The 20053-nt window shown below is 40.4% G+C and overlaps 1 protein-coding gene across 1 annotated transcript in view; it reads right to left on the reverse strand.

The window, feature by feature from the left end:
- Nucleotides 1-19317, reverse strand: part of LOC112229422 (zinc finger protein 271) — a 34968-nt gene extending 15651 nt beyond the window's left edge. Inside the window, 4 exon segments of the mRNA XM_042314628.1 lie at nucleotides 8475-9169; nucleotides 18018-18195; nucleotides 18331-18428; nucleotides 18803-19317. Of these exon segments, the coding sequence (XP_042170562.1) occupies nucleotides 8475-9169; nucleotides 18018-18195; nucleotides 18331-18428; nucleotides 18803-19115 (1284 nt within the window). The 5' untranslated portion in view covers nucleotides 19116-19317.
- Nucleotides 19318-20053: the final 736 nt, after the last annotated feature.

Raw genomic sequence — 20053 nt, forward strand, 5'->3', positions numbered from 1 at the left:
AATACATGTATCACTAGCCACTTTAACTATGCCACTTTGTTTACATACTCATCTCATATGTATATACTGTACTCGATATCATCTACTGTATCTTGCCTATGCTGCTCTGTACCATCACTCATTCATATATCCTTATGTACATATTCTTTATCCCCTTACACTGTGTATAAGACAGTAGTTTTGGAATTGTTAGTTAGATTACTTGTTGGTTATTACTGCATTGTCGGAACTAGAAGCACAAGCATTTCGCTACACTCACATTAACATCTGCTAACCATGTGTATGTGACAAATAAAATTTGATTTGATTTGAAGCTGACAGGCTCCCAGAGGAAGGGCAATAAAAGGCCCCAGCTCACTCAACTGCCCCTCCCTCTCCAACAGCCATCAACCCAGAACATCCTGAAGACAGAACATCTAAAAGATCATCTAGGAAGCCTTTCTTCCTCATGGAGCTTTTCAAAAGTGAGGTGAATATTCAATGTGATGTTTGTACAGTGCATTCGTAAAGTATTCAGACACCTTGACTTTCTCCACATTTTGTTAAGTTACAGCCTTATTTTAAAATGGATTTTTTAAAATTACATATTCCAAACTGGTTCTCTATCAGCAATCTGATAGATTCGGAATTCGGAAAATATTCAGACACCTTTTGTTACATTACAGCTTATTCTAAAATGTATTAAATTACATTTGTTCCTCATCAATCTACACACAATAACCCAATAATAATTTAATTTACCACAAGTGGACCAATCAAGTTGTAGAAACATCTCAAGGATGATCAATGGGAACAGGATGCACCTGAGCTCAATTCCGAGGATCAGAGAAAAGGGTCTGAAAACTTATGTAAATAAGATTTATGTTTTTTTTGTTTTTAATGAATTTGCTAAAATTTCTAAAAGCCTTTTATCGCGTCATCATTATGGGTTATTGTGTGTAGATTGATGAGGAAATTGTTTAATTTAATCAATTTTAGAATAAGATGCAACATAACAAAAGGTGCAAAAAGCACGGGGTCTGAATACTTTCCAAAGGCATTGGAAGTGATTGAGGAGAGAGCATCATTACTATATTCTAATTACAATCATTGACCCATAAGAGAACACCTGACCAAAGCCAGGCGTGACCCATACAGAATTAAAACAACATTATTCTTAATGAGAAATAGAATCTAAAAAACAAATGTTTGCATAACCAAAGCCATGAAAACTGGTGCGAACATTGTATTTAGCTAGGATTTCATTAGGCCAGGAAGGTCATTGAGACAATAGTTAATGTTGCTAGTTTAGGGATGAAGATAGTGCAGGTTCATGAATGTTATAGATGTGTTCACAGTGTGGATGTTGACAGAGGGGGATTAGAACCCCAAAGTAATAGTAGTACAAAATTTCATAAAGGACATTTAACATTCTGGTTTAGGGGGGTAATAACTTTAAGGAAACCACTATTCACACTGTGTACAGACATAGAAAACCATCACATCAAGGTGGTGTTACAGTGATGAATGGCTATTCAATATACAACAGTAGTCTTCTCATGACGTCTAGACAGAAACCCAGCCTAAAACCCAACTAAAACCCCAACTCAGCATCTTAATGAATTAACTCACCAATCAGCTGAACTTCAGATACACCATACAAGGTACATTCACTTCAATCATTAGAATCATTTTTGTTCACTCTAGAAAACAACATATACTTACTTTTACACAGATTCAATAATAATTGAAGGTCAGTAAAGGTTTTCTGTAAAATAATGACAGCAGACTGTAGTTCAGATAGAGCCTGATCAGCAGACTGTAGTTCAGATAGAGCCTGATCAGCAGACTGTAGTTCGGATAGAGCCTGATCAGCATACTGTAGTTCAGATAGAGCCTGATCAGCATAGTGTAGTTCAGATAGAGCCTGATCAGCAGACTGTAGTTCAGATAGAGCCTGATCAGCAGACTGTAGTTCAGATAGAGCCTGATCAGCAGACTGTAGTTCAGATAGAGCCTGATCAGCAGACTGTAGTTCAGATAGAGCCTGATCAGCAGACTGTAGTTCAGATAGAGCCTGATCAGCAGACTGTAGTTCAGATAGATTTTCTGTACTGTAGTTCAGATAGAGCCTGATCAGCAGACTGTAGTTCAGATAGAGCCTGATCAGCAGACTGTAGTTCAGATAGAGCCTGATCAGCAGACTGTAGTTCAGATAGAGCCTGATCAGCAGACTGTAGTTCAGATAGAGCCTGATCAGCAGACTGTAGTTCAGATAGAGCCTGATCAGCATACTGTAGTTCAGATAGAGCCTGATCAGCAGACTGTAGTTCAGATAGAGCCTGATCAGCAGACTGTAGTTCAGATAGAGCCTGATCAGCATACTGTAGTTCAGATAGAGCCTGATCAGCAGACTGTAGTTCAGATAGAGCCTGATCAGCATACTGTAGTTCAGATAGAGCCTGATCAGCATACTGTAGTTCAGATAGAGCCTGATCAGCATACTGTAGTTCAGATAGAGCCTGATCAGCAGACTGTAGTTCAGATAGAGCCTGATCAGCAGACTGTAGTTCAGATAGAGCCTGATCAGCAGACTCAGCAGACTGTAGTAGTTCAGATAGAGCCTGATCAGCATACTGTAGTTCAGATAGAGCCTGATCAGCATACTGTAGTTCAGATAGAGCCTGATCAGCATACTGTAGTTCAGATAGAGCCTGATCAGCATACTGTAGTTCAGATAGAGCCTGATCAGCATACTGTAGTTCAGATAGAGCCTGATCAGCATACTGTAGTTCAGATAGAGCCTGATCAGCATACTGTAGTTCAGATAGAGCCTGATCAGCATACTGTAGTTCAGATAGAGCCTGATCAGCATACTGTAGTTCAGATAGAGCCTGATCAGCATACTGTAGTTCAGATAGAGCCTGATCAGCATACTGTAGTTCAGATAGAGCCTGATCAGCATACTGTAGTTCAGATAGAGCCTGATCAGCATACTGTAGTTCAGATAGAGCCTGATCAGCATACTGTAGTTCAGATAGAGCCTTCAGCAGACTGTAGTTAGATAGAGCCTGATCAGCATACTGTAGTTCAGATAGAGCCTGATCAGCATACTGTAGTTCAGATAGAGCCTGATCAGCATACTGTAGTTCAGATAGAGCCTGATCAGCATACTGTAGTTCAGATAGAGCCTGATCAGCATACTGTAGTTCAGATAGAGCCTGATCAGCATACTGTAGTTCAGATAGAGCCTGATCAGCATACTGTAGTTCAGATAGAGCCTGATCAGCATACTGTAGTTCAGATAGAGCCTGATCAGCATACTGTAGTTCAGATAGAGCCTGATCAGCATACTGTAGTTCAGATAGAGCCTGATCAGCAGACTGTAGTTCAGATAGAGCCTGATCAGCAGACTGTAGTTCAGATAGAGCCTGATCAGCATACTGTAGTTCAGATAGAGCCTGATCAGCAGACTGTAGTTCAGATAGAGCCTGATCAGCACTGTACTGTAGCCTGATCAGACTGTAGTTCAGAGAGCCTGATCAGCATACTGTAGTTCAGATAGAGCCTGATCAGCAGACTGTAGTTCAGATAGAGCCTGATCAGCATACTGTAGTCTCAGACAGATCAGCATACTGGTAACAGATCAGCAGACTGTAGTTCAGATATAGCCTGATCAGCATACTGTAGTTGACAAAACAACTGTATTCAGATAGAGCCTGATCAATAGTTCAGATAGAAACAACTATAGTTGTTTAGCAGACATTATAAGCATATAACACAATGCCTAGGTACTAAAGATTTTATAGCAGACATTTGACACACAAAAGTATCAGTTACAATTTTGAATGCTAAGCAGGATCAAGGAAAATATTCAAACACACACTTATTAAGAGAACATCCCTGGTAACAGCCTCTGATCTTGACTAAAACAGAGAACATCCCTGGTCATGTACCTACTGCCTCTGATCTGGATCTACTAAACAGAGAACATCCCTGGTCATACCTACTGCCTCTGATCTGGAGGACTCACTAAACAAGAACATCCCTGGTCATACCTACTGCCTCTGATCTGGAGGACTCACTAAACAGAGAACATCCCTGGTCATACCTACTGCCTCTGATCTGGCTCTACTAAACAGAGAACATCCCTGGTCATACCTACTGCCTCTGATCTGGCTCTACTAAACAGAGAACATCCCTGGTCATTCCTTCTGCCTCTGATCTGGAGGACTCACTAAACAGAGAACATCCCTGGTCGTTCCTTCTGCCTCTGATCTGGAGGACTCACTAAACAGAGAACATCCCTGGTCATACCTACTGCCTCTGATCTGGAGGACTCACTAAACAGAGAACATCCCTGGTCATCCCTACTGCCTCTGATCTGGAGGACTCACTAAACAGAGAACATCCCTGGTCATACCTACTGCCTCTGATCTGGAGGACTCACTAAACAGAGAACATCCCTGGTCATTCCTTCTGCCTCTGATCTGGAGGACTCACTAAACAGAGAACATCCCTGGTCATCCCTACTGCCTCTGATCTGGAGGACTCACTAAACAGAGAACATCCCTGGTCATACCTACTGCCTCTGATCTGGCTCTACTAAACAGAGAACATCCCTGGTCATACCTACTGCCTCTGATCTGAGCTCTACTAAACAGAGAACATCCCTGGTCATTCCTACTGCCTCTGATCTGGCTCTACTAAACAGAGAACATCCCTGGTCATTCCTACTGCCTCTGATCTGGCTCTACTAAACAGGAACTCACTAAACAGAGAACATCCCTGGTCATTCCTACTGCCTCTGATCTGAGCTCTACTAAACAGAGAACATCCCTGGTCATACCTACTGCCTCTGATCTGAGCTCTACTAAACAGAGAACATCCCTGGTCATTCCTACTGCCTCTGATCTGAGCTCTACTAAACAGAGAACATCCCTGGTCATACCTACTGCCTCTGATCTGGGCTCTACTAAACAGAGAACATCCCTGGTCATACCTACTGCCTCTGATCTGGCTCTACTAAACAGAGAACATCCCTGGTCATTCCTACTGCCTCTGATCTGAGCTCTACTAAACACAAATGCATCGTTTGAAAACAAGAAAATGCTACCGTCTGCTTTGCTTAATATAAGGAATTTGAAATAATTTAGAGAGAGACTAGAGAGTAGAATAGGACTGTACAGCCTTACCTGCATTCCCACCTGTACAGTTACTAGAGAGTAGAATAGGACTGTACAGCCTTACCTGCATTCCCACCTGTACAGTTACTAGATAGTAGAATAGGACTGTACAGCCTTACCTGCATTCCCACCTGTACAGTTACTAGAGAGTAGAATAGGACTGTACAGCCTTACCTGCATTCCCACCTGTACAGTTACTAGAGAGTAGAATAGGACTGTACAGCCTTACCTGCATCCCCACCTGTACAGTTACTAGAGAGTAGAATAGGACTGTACAGCCTTACCTGCATCCCCACCTGTACAGTTACTAGAGAGTAGAATAGGACTGTACAGCCTTACCTGCATTCCCACCTGTACAGTTACTAGAGAGTAGAATAGGACTGTACAGTTGCATTCCCACCTGTACAGTTACTAGAGAGTAGAATAGGACTGTACAGCCTTACCTGCATTCCCACCTTACAGTTACTAGAGAGTAGGCGAAGTTCCTCAATCTGGGGAAGAATACCTCTAATGTGGAATTTATAAAAATGTAATTACATTTTTTATTTAAACTTTAATTAACCAGGAAGGGCTCATTAAGATTAAAATCTATTTTTTCAAGAGTGTCCTGGCCAGTATTTAACATTCATATTGGACTGTACAGCCTTACCTGTGGAATAGGACTGTACAGCCTTACCTGTGGAATAGGACTGTACAGCCTTACCTGCGGAATAGGACTGTACAGCCTTACCTGTGGAATAGGACTGTACAGCCTTACCTGCGGAATAGGACTGTACAGCCTTACCTGCGGAATAGGACTGTACAGCCTTACCTGCGGAATAGGACTGTACAGCCTTACCTGCGGAATAGGACTGTACAGCCTTACCTGTGGAATAGGACTGTACAGCCTTACCTGCGGAATAGGACTGTACAGCCTTACCTGTGGAATAGGACTGTACAGCCTTACCTGTGGAATAGGACTGTACAGCCTTACCTGTGGAATAGGACTGTACAGCCTTACCTGTGGAATAGGACTGTACAGCCTTACCTGCGGAATAGGACTGTACAGCCTTACCTGTGGAATAGGACTGTACAGCCTTACCTGTGGAATAGGACTGTACAGCCTTACCTGTGGAATAGGACTGTACAGCCTTACCTGCGGAATAGGACTGTACAGCCTTACCTGCGGAATAGGACTGTACAGCCTTACCTGTGGAATAGCAGCTGACATGAGTTTTTTGTACGGTATGACTTTACTGACAAAACTTTGGATGGAAACGTGGTTAATCAAGCTATATACAGGCTAATTATGTTCCTCTCAGGAAGCTCCGTGGTTAATCAAGCTATATACAGGCTAATTATGTTCCTCTCAGGAAGCTCCGTGGTTAATCAAGCTATATACAGGCTAATTATGTTCTTCTCAGGAAGCTCCGGTAAACAGTGGTTGTTGTGCACTTCTGCCACTACCAGGCCTGGAGTCCATTTTGACTTTGTTGATAGCTACCTGCTGTGTTGCTAAAAACGTAGCAGCTAACTAGATACCGATCAACCTATTGTGTGTATTGAACATTCATATTGGACAGCCTTACCTATAGAGTAGCACCACCACCCATCAGCCCATTCTCTTCTTGATGTCAAAGCTGCAGTGTATTGTTGCTATAGGAGTTTATGATTAATAATCCTATTTCAAGACACACTAAGATGTCACCATACTATTCATTTAAAGCCCCTCTGTCAGATATAAATCATCAGAGTGGGAAACCAACTGACATGGAAACAATGGAGCAAATGTATCACTATCAGAGGGGTGTATTATGACATCAGATAGAACTACTCAGACATTCCAAATCAGGCTTCATCCATATCATGAAGGTGGATATTGATCCAACCATTTCAAAAGTAATGACCGGGCTGATGGAAACAGGATATGCCTTTACAATTTTATAAATCCAGACAGGCAATTTGTTTGTTCATTTTACAGGGTGGGATCCTTTTGTGTCAGTAAAAATGTATGAGCAGGAAATAGCGGTGGAAACTCCGGTGGAAACTCCTTTATGCGCAAATATTTATATAACAACCATCATATCGAAGTTAACTTGGAGTCACGTGATGATATGTTGTGTGGTCCTCCCTATACGACTTGGGAACCCATGTAGTTTATTAGGCTACAGATGAAATAAGTTATGAACTTCACAGGGTGGTGAAAGTGCACGTGATGAGCTTGATGCTCCTTTCCAATACATTATGAGGGTCTTATTCTGGTGACATGATGATTGATGCTTGGCTGCCATTTGACAAATATAATAATATGGCTCTCATCCATAATAATCTCATCATGTACAGTGGGGAGAAGTATTTGATTCACTGCCGATTTGTCAGGTTTTCCTACTTACAAAGCATGTAGAGGTCTGTAATTTTTATCATAGGTACACTTCAACTGTAAGAGACGGAATCTAAAACAAAAATCAAGAAAATCCCATTGTATGATTTTTAAGTAATTAATTTGCATTTTATTGCATGACATAAGTATTTGATACATCAGATCCAACACCTGCTGCTTATTCAAACCAGCCCACTGGGCACAGACGTCAGTTAAACATCTAGTTTGTATTTCCATTTCTTTGATTCATCAACTAAAGTGAATTCAACATGAAATCAACACAAAATGTCACCTGTCATTGGATTTAGGTTGCCAGTTGGGTGAAAAATAAAGATTCCTGATGTTGATGGCTTGTTACAAATCCAATCAGTTTTCTGCATTGATCAAACATCATCACATGGATTTGTTTTGTTGAAATGACGTGGAAACAACATTTATTCATACAGTGGGAGGCTTGGGTCAATCCGTGAGCGAGTCAGTGAATATTTTCATGTCATTAAATCATCAGTGGGCTACAATGCAAATGTAAACAATGGAGCAAATGCATCGCATCCAAATATCACTTGATTATCTGTAGTGCTGGAGGAATGACACACTCAGATAAACACACACAGTCAGAGTTTTAAAAAAGGACCATTTAAACAGTTGGAATCTGATCAACTCTATATTCAAACTGACAGACTCCATATTCAATTAATGTTTTCTAATAAAAACAAACAAATATATGTTTGAGTAAATTTTGTACAATTCAATTTCATCTGGTAAAAACAGGTCAACACATTATCAGTCAACAATATAAGACAACGGGAGCACTGTGTATGTTCTCTGATGAATTTTAAGTCAATGAGATGTGAAATATCAATATACACGCTAGAATAATTAAGTCAATGTGATGTGAAATATCAATTTACACACTAGAAGTAATTATTCTATCCTGTGTGGATTTTCATATGACTTTTAAGTGACTGTGATGAGTAATATGTCTTCCCACAGTCTGAGCATTTGTAAGGCTTCTCCCCTGTGTGCAGTCTCATGTGTTCTTTCAGCTTTCCTAACCGGTTAAAACGCTTTCCACACTGGGAACAGTGGTAAGGTTTCTCCCCTGTGTGGATTCGCTCATGAGCTTTCATGCTTCCTAACTGGCTAAAACTCTTTCCACACTGGGAGCAATGGAAAGGCTTCTCCCCTGTGTGTATTCGCTCATGAGATCTCATGTTTCCTAACTGGTTAAAACTCTTTCCACACTGGGAGCAATGGTGTGGCTTCGACCCTGTGTGTGTCCTCTGATGTCTGTTCAGGCTTCCTAACTTGGTAAACCTAGTTCCACACTGGGAGCAGTGGTAAGGCTTCTCTCCTGTGTGTATTCGCTCATGAGATTTCATGTTTCCTAACTTGTTAAAACTCTTTCCACACTCGGCGCAATGGAAAAGCTTCTCCCCTGTGTGTATTCGCTCATGAACTTTCAGCTTTCCTAACTGGTTAAAACTCTTTCCACACTGTGCGCAATTGTGTGGCTTCTCTCCTGGTTGTGTCCTCTCATGTCTTTTCAGGCTTCCTAATTTGGTAATACTCTTTCCAATCTGGGAGCAGAGGTGCTCTCTTTCTGGTTTGGAAGTCCCTGGTTCCGCAGAGTTTGGTTTTCCTCCTGCCAAAGACAGTGTTTATTTAAAGAGAGACATGAATGAAATCTCCACATGATAAAACTGCCTTATGAGGTTTAATCAGATCCCTCAATAACCCAAGGCCAGTTTTCAAACATTTCATAATTTAAAACAATCTTGGTGTGATTGTAAAACAAGTGTTGTAGAGCATCCTGGTAATTACTGATATGTTTACATTACTTATTTTTAATTCTGTTTTACAAGTCAGAACACAAAACACTAGACAGTTCTATGACACAGACGTCGCTAGATTCCTATCAGCAGGTGGTTGTAAATATATAACCTTCATAGCTGTATGATACAGAATGTGACCTACATACTTCCTTAAACATAAAATAACTAAAGAAGTAATTTTGTGTGGAAGTCCAAAACTTGTTTTTACGTCACAGATACAAAGCACATCAGTAACATCTCCCCGTTGTTGAAAGGGTTCGACACATTGCTGTTTAAATGGACCAATTTCTAATTTAGACATTCACAGATTTCTAACATCATTAATGTCATGATATTTTGGGTAAAGTAAAAAAATAATGTGAAATATTTTGGGAAGATTAAAAATATAAATATGTAAAGTGTTGGTCCCATGTTTCATGAGCTGAAATAAAATATCCCCGAATTTTTCCACATGCATGAAAGCTTATTTACCTGAAATTTGGTGAACAAATTTGTTTACATCCGTTAGTGAACATTTCTCCTTTGCCAAGATAATCCATTCACCTGACAGGTGTGGCATTTCAAGAACCTGATTAAACAGCATGCTCATTACACAGGTACACCTTGCGCTGGGGCCAATAAAAGGCCACTCTAAAATGTGCCGTTTTGTCACACAACAATGCCACAGATGTCTCAGAGGGAGCGTGCAATTGGCATGCTGACTGCAGGAATGTCCACTGGAGCTGTTGCCAGGGAATTTAATGTACAGTACCAGTCAAAAGATTGGACACGCCTACTCATTCAAGGGTTTTTCTTTATTTTACTATTTTCTACATTGTGGAATAATAGTGAAGACATCAAAACCAGGAAAAAACAATATGGAATCATGTAGTAACCAAAAAGTGTTAAACAAATCTAAATATATATTAGATTCTTCAAAGTAGCCACCCTTTGCCTTGATGACAGCTTGGCATTCTCTCAACCAGCTTCACCTGAAATTCTTTTCCAACAGTCTTGTAGGAGTTCCCACATATGCTGAGCATTTGTTGGCTGCTTTTCCTTCACTCTGCGGTCCAACTCATCCCAAACCATCTCAATTGGGTTGAGGTCGGGTGATTGTGGAGGCCAAGGTCATCTGATGCTGTACTCCATCACTCTCCTTCTTGGTCAAATAGCCCTTACACAGCCTGGAGGTGTGTTTGGTTATTGTCCTGTTGAAAAACAAATGATAGGCCCACTAAGCCCAAACCAGATGGGATGGCGTATCGCTGCAGAATGCTGTGGTAGCCATGCTGGTTAAGTGTGCATTGAATTCTAAATAAATCACAGACAGTGTGACCAGCAAAGTACCCCCACTCCACCTCCTCCATGCTTCACGGTGGGAACCACACATGCAGAGATCATCTGTTCACCTACTCTGTGTCTCACAAAGAACCCGAAAATCTCAAATTTGGACAAAGGACAGATCTAATGTCCATTGCTCGTGTTTCTTGGCCCAAGCAAGTCTCTTCTTCTTATTGGTGTCCTTGAGTAGTGGTTTCTTTGCATAAATTCAACATTGAAGGCCTGATTCACACAGTCTCCTCTGAACATGTTGATGTCTGTTACTTCTACTCTGTGAAGCAGTTATTTGTGCTGCAATTTGAATAGTGAACTTATCCTCTGCAGGAGAGGTTTCAGAGGGAGTTTGCAATTGGCATGCTGACTGCAGGAACATCCACTGGAGCAGTTTCCAGAGAATTAGGCAGAAATGAACATTCAATTAATTATAGAGAATTTGGCATCCAACCGGCTTCACAACCGCAGACCACGTATAGCCAGCTCAGGACCTCCACATTGTCTTAGACCTGCCACCCAGACAGCTTCATTGGCTGGGCTGGTCTTGGCTGGGCTGGTCCCCAGCGGGTAGGCCGGTCTTCCAAGTGGGTGGGCTTATGCCCTCCCAGGCCCACCCATGGCTGTTCCCCTGCCCAGTAATGTGAAGTACATAGGCCGAATGAATTTATTTACAATGACTGACTTACTGACTGATTTCCTTATATGAACTGTAACTCGTTGAAATTGTTACATGTTTCTACTTTTGTTCAGTATATAGTACCAGACAAAAGTTTGGACACACCTACTCATTCCAAGGTTTTTCTTTATTTTTTACTATTTTCTACATTATTAGTCTACAATGAAGACATCAAAACTATGAAATAACACATGTAGTAACCAAATATATTTTATATTTGAGATTCTTCAAAGTAGCCTCCCTTTGCCTTGATGACAGCTTTGCACACTCTTGGCATTCTCTCAACCATCTTCATGAGGTAAAATCAAATGTTAAACATGTTTAGCAGGTGTTATTGCGGCTTAATGCTTGTTTCTCTAGCTCCAACAGATGAGTAATAACTAACAAGTAATATCTAACAATTTCACAACAACACACACATCTAAATTTTAAAGGAATGGAATTAATAATATATACATATTTTGACGAGCGATGTCAGAGTGGCATAGACTAAGATACAGTAGAATAGTATAGAATACAGTATATACATATGAGATGGGTAATACATAGACTAAGATACAGTAGAATAGTATAGAATACAGTATATACATATGAGATGAGTAATACATAGACTAAGATACAGTAGAATAGTATAGAATACAGTATATACATATGAGATGAGTAATACATAGACTAAGATACAGTAGAATAGTATAGAATACAGTATATACATATGAGAAGTAATACATAGACTAAGATACAGTAGAATATAGAATACAGTAATACATATGAGAGTATGCATAGACTAAGATATAGAGATAGAATACAGGTACATATGAGATGGGTAATGCATAGACTAAGATACAGTAGAATAGTATAGAATACAGTATAAGATACATATGAGATGAGATGAGTAATACATAGACTAAGATACAGTAGAATAGTATAGAATACAGTATATACATATGAGATGAATACAGGTACATATGAGACATAGACTAAGATACAGTAGAATAGTATAGAATACAGTATATACATATGAGATGAGTAACATAGACTAAGATACAGTAGAATAGTATAGAATACAATACATATGAGAGTAATACATAGACTAAGATACAGTAGAATAGTATAGAATACAGTATATACATATGAGATGAGTAATACATAGACTAAGATACAGTAGAATAGTATAGAATACAGTATATACATATGAGATGGGTAATACATAGACTAAGATACAGTAGAATAGTATAGAATACAGTATGTACATATGAGATGAGTAATACATAGACTAAGATACAGTAGAATAGTATAGAATAATACATATGAGATGGGTAATATAGACTAAGATACAGTAGAATAGTATAGAATACAGTATGAGATGAGTAATGCATAGACTAAGATACAGTAGAATAGTATAGAATACAGTATACACATATGAGATGAGTAATACATAGACTAAGATACAGTAGAATAGTATACAGTATATACATATGAGATGAGTAATACATAGACTAAGATACAGTAGAATAGTATAGAATACAGTATACACATATGAGATGAGTAATACATAGACTAAGATACAGTAGAATAGTATACAGTATATACATATGAGATGAGTAATACATAGACTAAGATACAGTAGAATAGTATAGAATACAGTATATACATATGAGATGAGTAATACATAGACTAAGATACAGTAGAATAGTATAGAATACAGTATGTACATATGAGATGAGTAATGCATAGACTAAGATACAGTAGAATAGTATAGAATACAGTATGTACATATGAGATGAGTAATACATAGACTAAGATACAGTAGAATAGTATAGAATACAGTATATACATATGAGATGAGTAATACATAGACTAAGATACAGTAGAATAGTATAGAATACAGTATATACATATGAGATGAGTAATACATAGACTAAGATACAGTAGAATAGTATAGAATACAGTATATACATATGAGATGGGTAATGCATAGACTAAGATACAGTAGAATAGTATAGAATACAGTATGTACATATGAGATGAGTAATACATAGACTAAGATACAGTAGAATAGTATAGAATACAGTATATACATATGAGATGGGTAATGCATAGACTAAGATACAGTAGAATAGTATAGAATACAGTATATACATATGAGATGAGTAATACATAGACTAAGATACAGTAGAATAGTATAGAATACAGTATATACATATGAGATGAGTAATACATAGACTAAGATACAGTAGAATAGTATAGAATACAGTATATACATATGAGATGAGTAATGCATAGACTAAGATACAGTAGAATAGTATAGAATACAGTATATACATATGAGATGGGTAATGCATAGACTAAGATACAGTAGAATAGTATAGAATACAGTATATACATATGAGATGGGTAATGCATAGACTAAGATACAGTAGAATAGTATAGAATACAGTATGTACATATGAGATGAGTAATACATAGACTAAGATACAGTAGAATAGTATAGAATACAGTATATACATATGAGATGAGTAATACATAGACTAAGATACAGTAGAATAGTATAGAATACAGTATATACATATGAGATGAGTAATGCATAGACTAAGATACAGTAGAATAGTATAGAATACAGTATATACATATGAGATGGGTAATGCATAGACTAAGATACAGTAGAATAGTATAGAATACAGTATATACATATGAGATGGGTAATGCATAGACTAAGATACAGTAGAATAGTATAGAATACAGTATGTACATATGAGATGGGTAATGCATAGACTAAGATACAGTAGAATAGTATAGAATACTGTATATACATATGAGATGAGTAACACATAGACTAAGATACAGTAGAATAGTATAGAATACAGTATATACATATGAGATGGGTAATACATAGACTAAGATACAGTAGAATAGTATAGAATACAGTATGTACATATGAGATGAGTAATGCATAGACTAAGATACAGTAGAATAGTATAGAATACAGTATGTACATATGAGATGGGTAACACATAGACTAAGATACAGTAGAATAGTATAGAATACAGTATGTACATATGAGATGAGTAATGCATAGACTAAGATACAGTAGAATAGTATAGAATACAGTATGTACATATGAGATGAGTAATGCCAGATATGTAAACATTATTACAGTGACTAGTGTTCCATTCCTTAAAGTGGCCAGTGATTCCTAGTCTATGATAGATATTAATAGTCTATGTATTTATGCCTATAGGGCAGCAGCCTCTAATGTTAGTGATGGCTGTTTAACAGTCTGATGGCCTTGAGATAGAAGCTGTTTATCTCAAGGTCATCAGACTGTTAAACAGCTTCTATCTCAAGGCCATCAGACTGTTAAACAGCTTCTAACAGTCTGATGGCCTTGAGATAGAAGCTGTTTTTCAGTCTCTCGGTCCCAGCTTTGATGCACCTGTACTGACCTCGCCTTCTGGATGATAGCGGGGTGAACAGGCAGTGGCTCGGGTGGTTGTTGTCCTTGATGATCTTTATGGCCTTCCTGTGACGTCGGGTGGTGTAGGTGTCCTGGAGGGCAGGTAGTTTGCCTTCGGTGATGCGTTGGGCAGACCTCACTACCCTCTGGAGAGCCCAGCGGTTGTGGGAGGTGCAGTTTCCGTACCAGCCCGACAGGATGCTCTCAATTGTGCATCTGTAAAGGTTTGTGAGGGTTTAAGGTGCTGTTGTGCCTTCTTCACCACACTGTCTGTGTGGGTGGACCATTTCAGATTGTCAGTGATGTGTAGGCTGAGGAATTTAAAGCTTTCCACCTTCTCCACTGAGGTCCCATCGATGTGGATGGGGGCGTGCTCCCTCTGCTGTTTCCTGAAGTCCACAATCAGCTGTTTTGTTGACGTTGGGTGTGAGATTAATTTCCTGGCACCACACTCCCAGGGCCCTCACCTTCTCCCTGTAGGCTGCCTCATCATTGTTGGTAATCAGGCCCACTACTGTGGTGTCGTCTGCAAACTTGATGATTGAGTTCATGGGTGAACAGGGAGTACAGGAGGGGGCTGAGCACGCATCCTTATGGGGCCCCAGTGATGAGGATCAGCGAAGTGGAGGTGTTGTTCCCTACCTTCACCACCTGGGGGCTGCCTGTCAGGAAGTCCAGGACCCAGTTGCACAGGGCGGGGTTCAGACCCAGGCTTAATGATAAGCTTGAAGGGTACTATGGTGTTGAATGCTGAGCTACAGTCAATGAACAGTATTCTTACATAGGTATTCCTCTTGTCCAGATGGGATAGGGCAGTGTACAGTGTGATGGTGATTGCATCGTCTGTGGATCTATTCACAAGCATTTCGCTACACTCGCATTAACATCTGCTAACATCTGCTAAATTTGATTTGATTTTTTATTGGTGCGGTAAGCAAATTGAAATGGGTCTAGGGTGTCAGGTTGAGGTGATACGATCCTTGATTAGTCTCTCAAAGCTCTTCATGACGACAGAAGTGAGTGCTACAGGACGATAGTTACCTTTGATTTCTTGGGTATGGGAACAATGGTGGACATCTTGAAGCATGTGGGGACAGCAGACTGGGATAGGGAGAGATTGAACATGTTGAATATGTTCAGCCAGTTGGTCTGCACATGCTCTGAGGATGCGGCTTGGGATGCCGTCTGAGCCGACAGCTTTGCAAGGGTTAAGACGCTTAAATGTCTTACTCATGTCAGCCACAGAGAAGGAGATCTCCACAGTCCTTGGTAGCGGGCCGCGTTGGTGGCACTGTGTTATCCTCATAGCGGGCGAAGAAGGTGTTTAGCTTGTCCGGAAGCAAGACGCCGGTATCCGCGACGTGGCTGGTTTTCCCTTTGTAGTCCGTGATTGTCTGTAAACCCTGTCACATACGTCTCGTGTCTGAGCCGTTGAATTGTGACTCCACTTTGTCTCTATACTGACGTTTTGCCTGTTTGATTGCCTTACAGAGGGAATAACTACACTATGCCATGTTTCCTTGAAAAAGAGTATGCTACAATCCCCAATGTCTCTCTGGAAGGGAATCCTCACCATGAGCTCGTCAACTTTACTATCCAGAGACTGAACATTTGCAAGTAATATACTCAGAAGCAGTGGGTGGTGTGCGTGCCTCCTGAGTCAGACTAGAAGCCCACTCTGAGTACCTCCCTTCCACAAGTAATATACTCAGAAGCAGTGGGTGGTGTGCGTGCCTCCTAAGTCAGACTAGAAGCCCACTCTGAGTACCTCCCTTCCACAAGTAATATACTCAGAAGAGGTGGGTGGTGTGCACGCCTTCAATTAACAGGTGTGCCTTGTTAAAAGTTAATTTGTGTTAATTGCTTTCCTTTTTAATGCATTTGAGCCAATCAGTTGTGTTGTGACAAGGTAGAGTTGGTTTAGAGAAGATGTGATGAAACTGTCACATGAGGACCGCCACAGGAAAGAAAGACCCAGTTATCCCTGCTGCAGAGGATGAGTTAACAGCACCTCAGATTGCAGCCCAAATAAATGCTTCATAGAGTTCCACAACAGGCACATCTCAACATCAACTGTTTAGAGGAGACTGTTTAGAGGAGACTGTTTAGAGGAGACTGTTTAGAGGAGACTGTTTAGAGGAGACTGTTCAGAGGAGACTGTTTAGAGGAGACTGTTTAGAAGAGACTGTTTAGAAGAGACTGTTTAGAGGAGACTGCGTGAATCAGGTGTTCATGGTTGAATTGCTGCAAGGAAACCACTACTAAAGGACACCAATAAGAAGAAGAGACTTGCTTGGGCCAAGAAAACGAGCAATGGACATTAGACCGGTGGATATCTGTCCTTTGGTCCAATGAGTCCAAATGTGAGATTTTTGGAGAGAGCTGCATCAGATGACCGGGCCTCCACAAATCAACCGGCCTCAACCCAATTTAATTTTTACATTTTTTAATGTATCCGTTATTTTACCAGGTAAGTTGACTGAGAACACGTTCTCATTTGCAGCAACGACCTGGGGAATAGTTACAGGGGAGAGGAGGGGGATGAATGAGCCAATTGTAAACTGGGGATTATTAGGTGACCGTGATGGTTTGATGGCCAGATTGAGAATTTAGCCAGGACACCGGGGTTAACACCCCTACTCTTACGATAAGTGCCATGGGATCTTTAATGACCGCAGAGAGTCAGGACACCCGTTTAACGGTGTCCTGACAATTGAGATGGTTTTGGATGAGTTGGATGGCAGAGTGAAGGAAAAGCAGCCAACAAGTGCCCAGCATATGTGGGAACTCCTCCTAAAATCGTCTGAGACTCCAGTCACCCAAGTTATAGACTGTTTTCTTTGCTACCCCACGGCAAGCGGTACTGGAGCGCCAAGTCTAGGACCAAAAGGCTCCTCAACAGCTTCTACCCTAAAGCCATTAGACTGCTGAACAATTCATACAAATACCCAGACAATTTACATTTAACTGAACTGTTGGTTAAGGGCTTGTAAGTAAGCATTTCACGGTAAAGTCTACACTTGTTGTATTCGGCGCATGTGGCAAATAAAGTTTGGTTTGAAGACTGTTGGAAAAGAATTCCAGGTGAAGCTGGTTGAGAGAATGCCAAGAGTCTGCAAAGCTGTATTTGTATTAGTCGGGGACAGCCCTATTGGGAACAGATACCAGCGAAAGATCTATTTATTTGTTCAAACTAAACTACAGCACTTACTTTGATGTGTCAAATCTGATCCTTTCTTCTCTTCTCCTCCTCTCACAGTTCCAGTCAGCTCCGTTGTTTTCCTGCAGTCCACCAGCAGCACAGACAACCTCTTCATACCCAGCAGTAAGGTGCTACCGGGAGAGGCACGACATGGGGACTCCGGGAGGGAGGAAGGGCTAGCTTTGTCCTGGTAACAATAAAGAGGGGACACAGACACATATCATGATGGATGCTGATGTCACTGTTGACATATAGTGCTTTACAGAAACCCAGCCCAGACCCCGATAGACCAAGCTGTATGCTAGACCAGACCAAGCTGTACCATCTGGTGTTCTGATCTGGAGAGACTCTTCTCTGCCTCGTCATCATCAGGATGTTGTTGAGGCTCCCCAGAGGATCCAGGATAGTCATGTCTCTCTCCTGTGTGAACGAGAACATCAAACAGATGGTGAACTTATGATCTTGTATTGCAATCAATGAAATTGGTGCCTTTTGTGTCCCTTTGATATTTTAAGTAGAAATGATGCACCAACATTGAATTTTAAAAATTAAAAAAAATGTAAAAGCCTGTTATATTAGATGAGGTGAACTTTAATGTAGACCACATGGAGAATGAGAATTCAATACATCGAAGTCCCAAAACATATGTACCAATGGCAGATTATCCCTTAAACAATTCCTACAGTACTGAACAACATATTCAAGAGGAGATCTTCAGTAGAATGGCCCTTTAAAACCACACATTAGTTCAACAACTGGGTAGTTTGTGGCCCTGTTTTTAAGACAGTACTCACTGGTGGAAATCGGAACTTCAGTCTCCTCCTGTTTTATTGAGATATCCTCCTCTTCCTCTTTTACTCCAAAAGGTTCTTCCTCTTCTTTCACTACATTCTCTTCTTTCAATGTTACGACATCTTCCTCCTTTTTGATTCTGAAAGCTTCTACCTCCTCTTCTTCCACTCTGACAGCCTCTTTCCCATCTTCCTCTTTAACTGTAATATCTTCTTCTTTCAATGTGATAGCCTCCTCTTCCTCCCTTTTCATCCTGAAAGCTTCTTCCTCTCCTTTCATCAGAGCTTCTTTCTCCGTCGAGCTTAGTGAGCTCATGTTCCGAGCGATTAGCCTCGTGCCGTATCAATGTAACACATTTGCTCATTTAACAAGCAAATCACGTTTAAATGAACCAGTAGATACGTAAACATAATTATGTTCTAAACACCAAGAGTAATATACACACAACAATGTTTTACGTTCGCTAGCAAACCACCGCGGTGGGTGAATCAGAAGCCCTTTGTCGCTGTTGAAGACGCTTCCAGTTCCGTCCACTAGATTATACGTCACGCAAGAAGCATCACGTGAAAGACTCACATGGCCTCCTGCTGACTGGAGTGGGTAACGCAGATTGGAAAAGTATTAATTACAATGTTTATTCTGGCAAGCAATACCATAAGTAGTAATTTATTAAAAACAACCAGATGTTGTTTTCTCTTACTTCTTACAGCCAATACTTTACTCCAGGGCTGACCTGCCCATTAGACAGGATTAGGTGGCAGATTGAAGAGGGTGGCATATTCAAGCTAAATTGACCAAGGCTCATCACTAACAACACATAATAACACCTCACATAATGCTGCCCAAAAACAAGGAAAACTTCTCACCCAGTGGCATATGGGATATTTAGGTGAGGTTTGGTGTTACCACATGAAGCAGTGCCCACATTGCAAAAGGCAACATGGACAGATATGTCTCTACCTGTGTAGAGCACAGGCCCCTTTGCCCTTCCAGTCTCTAAAGTGTGATTTTGGGTGGTGGTATAATTTATAGTTTGGATTCATTTTTTGTTATAGTTATTCTATATTCACTGTCTGCAAGCCATTTTTGAATTCGCGATTTGTAGTTTCCTTCAACTTTCTGAAGAGGAAACAGCCAGGAAATGCCCCTGTCTGAGTGCATTTGTTTACCACTATGTGTAGCTGTTAGCGATGATGCTAATGATCCACTATGTGTAGCTGTTAGCGATGATGCTAATGATCCACTATGTGTAG

This window comes from Oncorhynchus tshawytscha, unplaced genomic scaffold (genome assembly GCF_018296145.1).
Source record: "Oncorhynchus tshawytscha isolate Ot180627B unplaced genomic scaffold, Otsh_v2.0 Un_contig_8015_pilon_pilon, whole genome shotgun sequence".
Classification (NCBI taxonomy): Eukaryota; Metazoa; Chordata; class Actinopteri; order Salmoniformes; family Salmonidae; genus Oncorhynchus; species Oncorhynchus tshawytscha.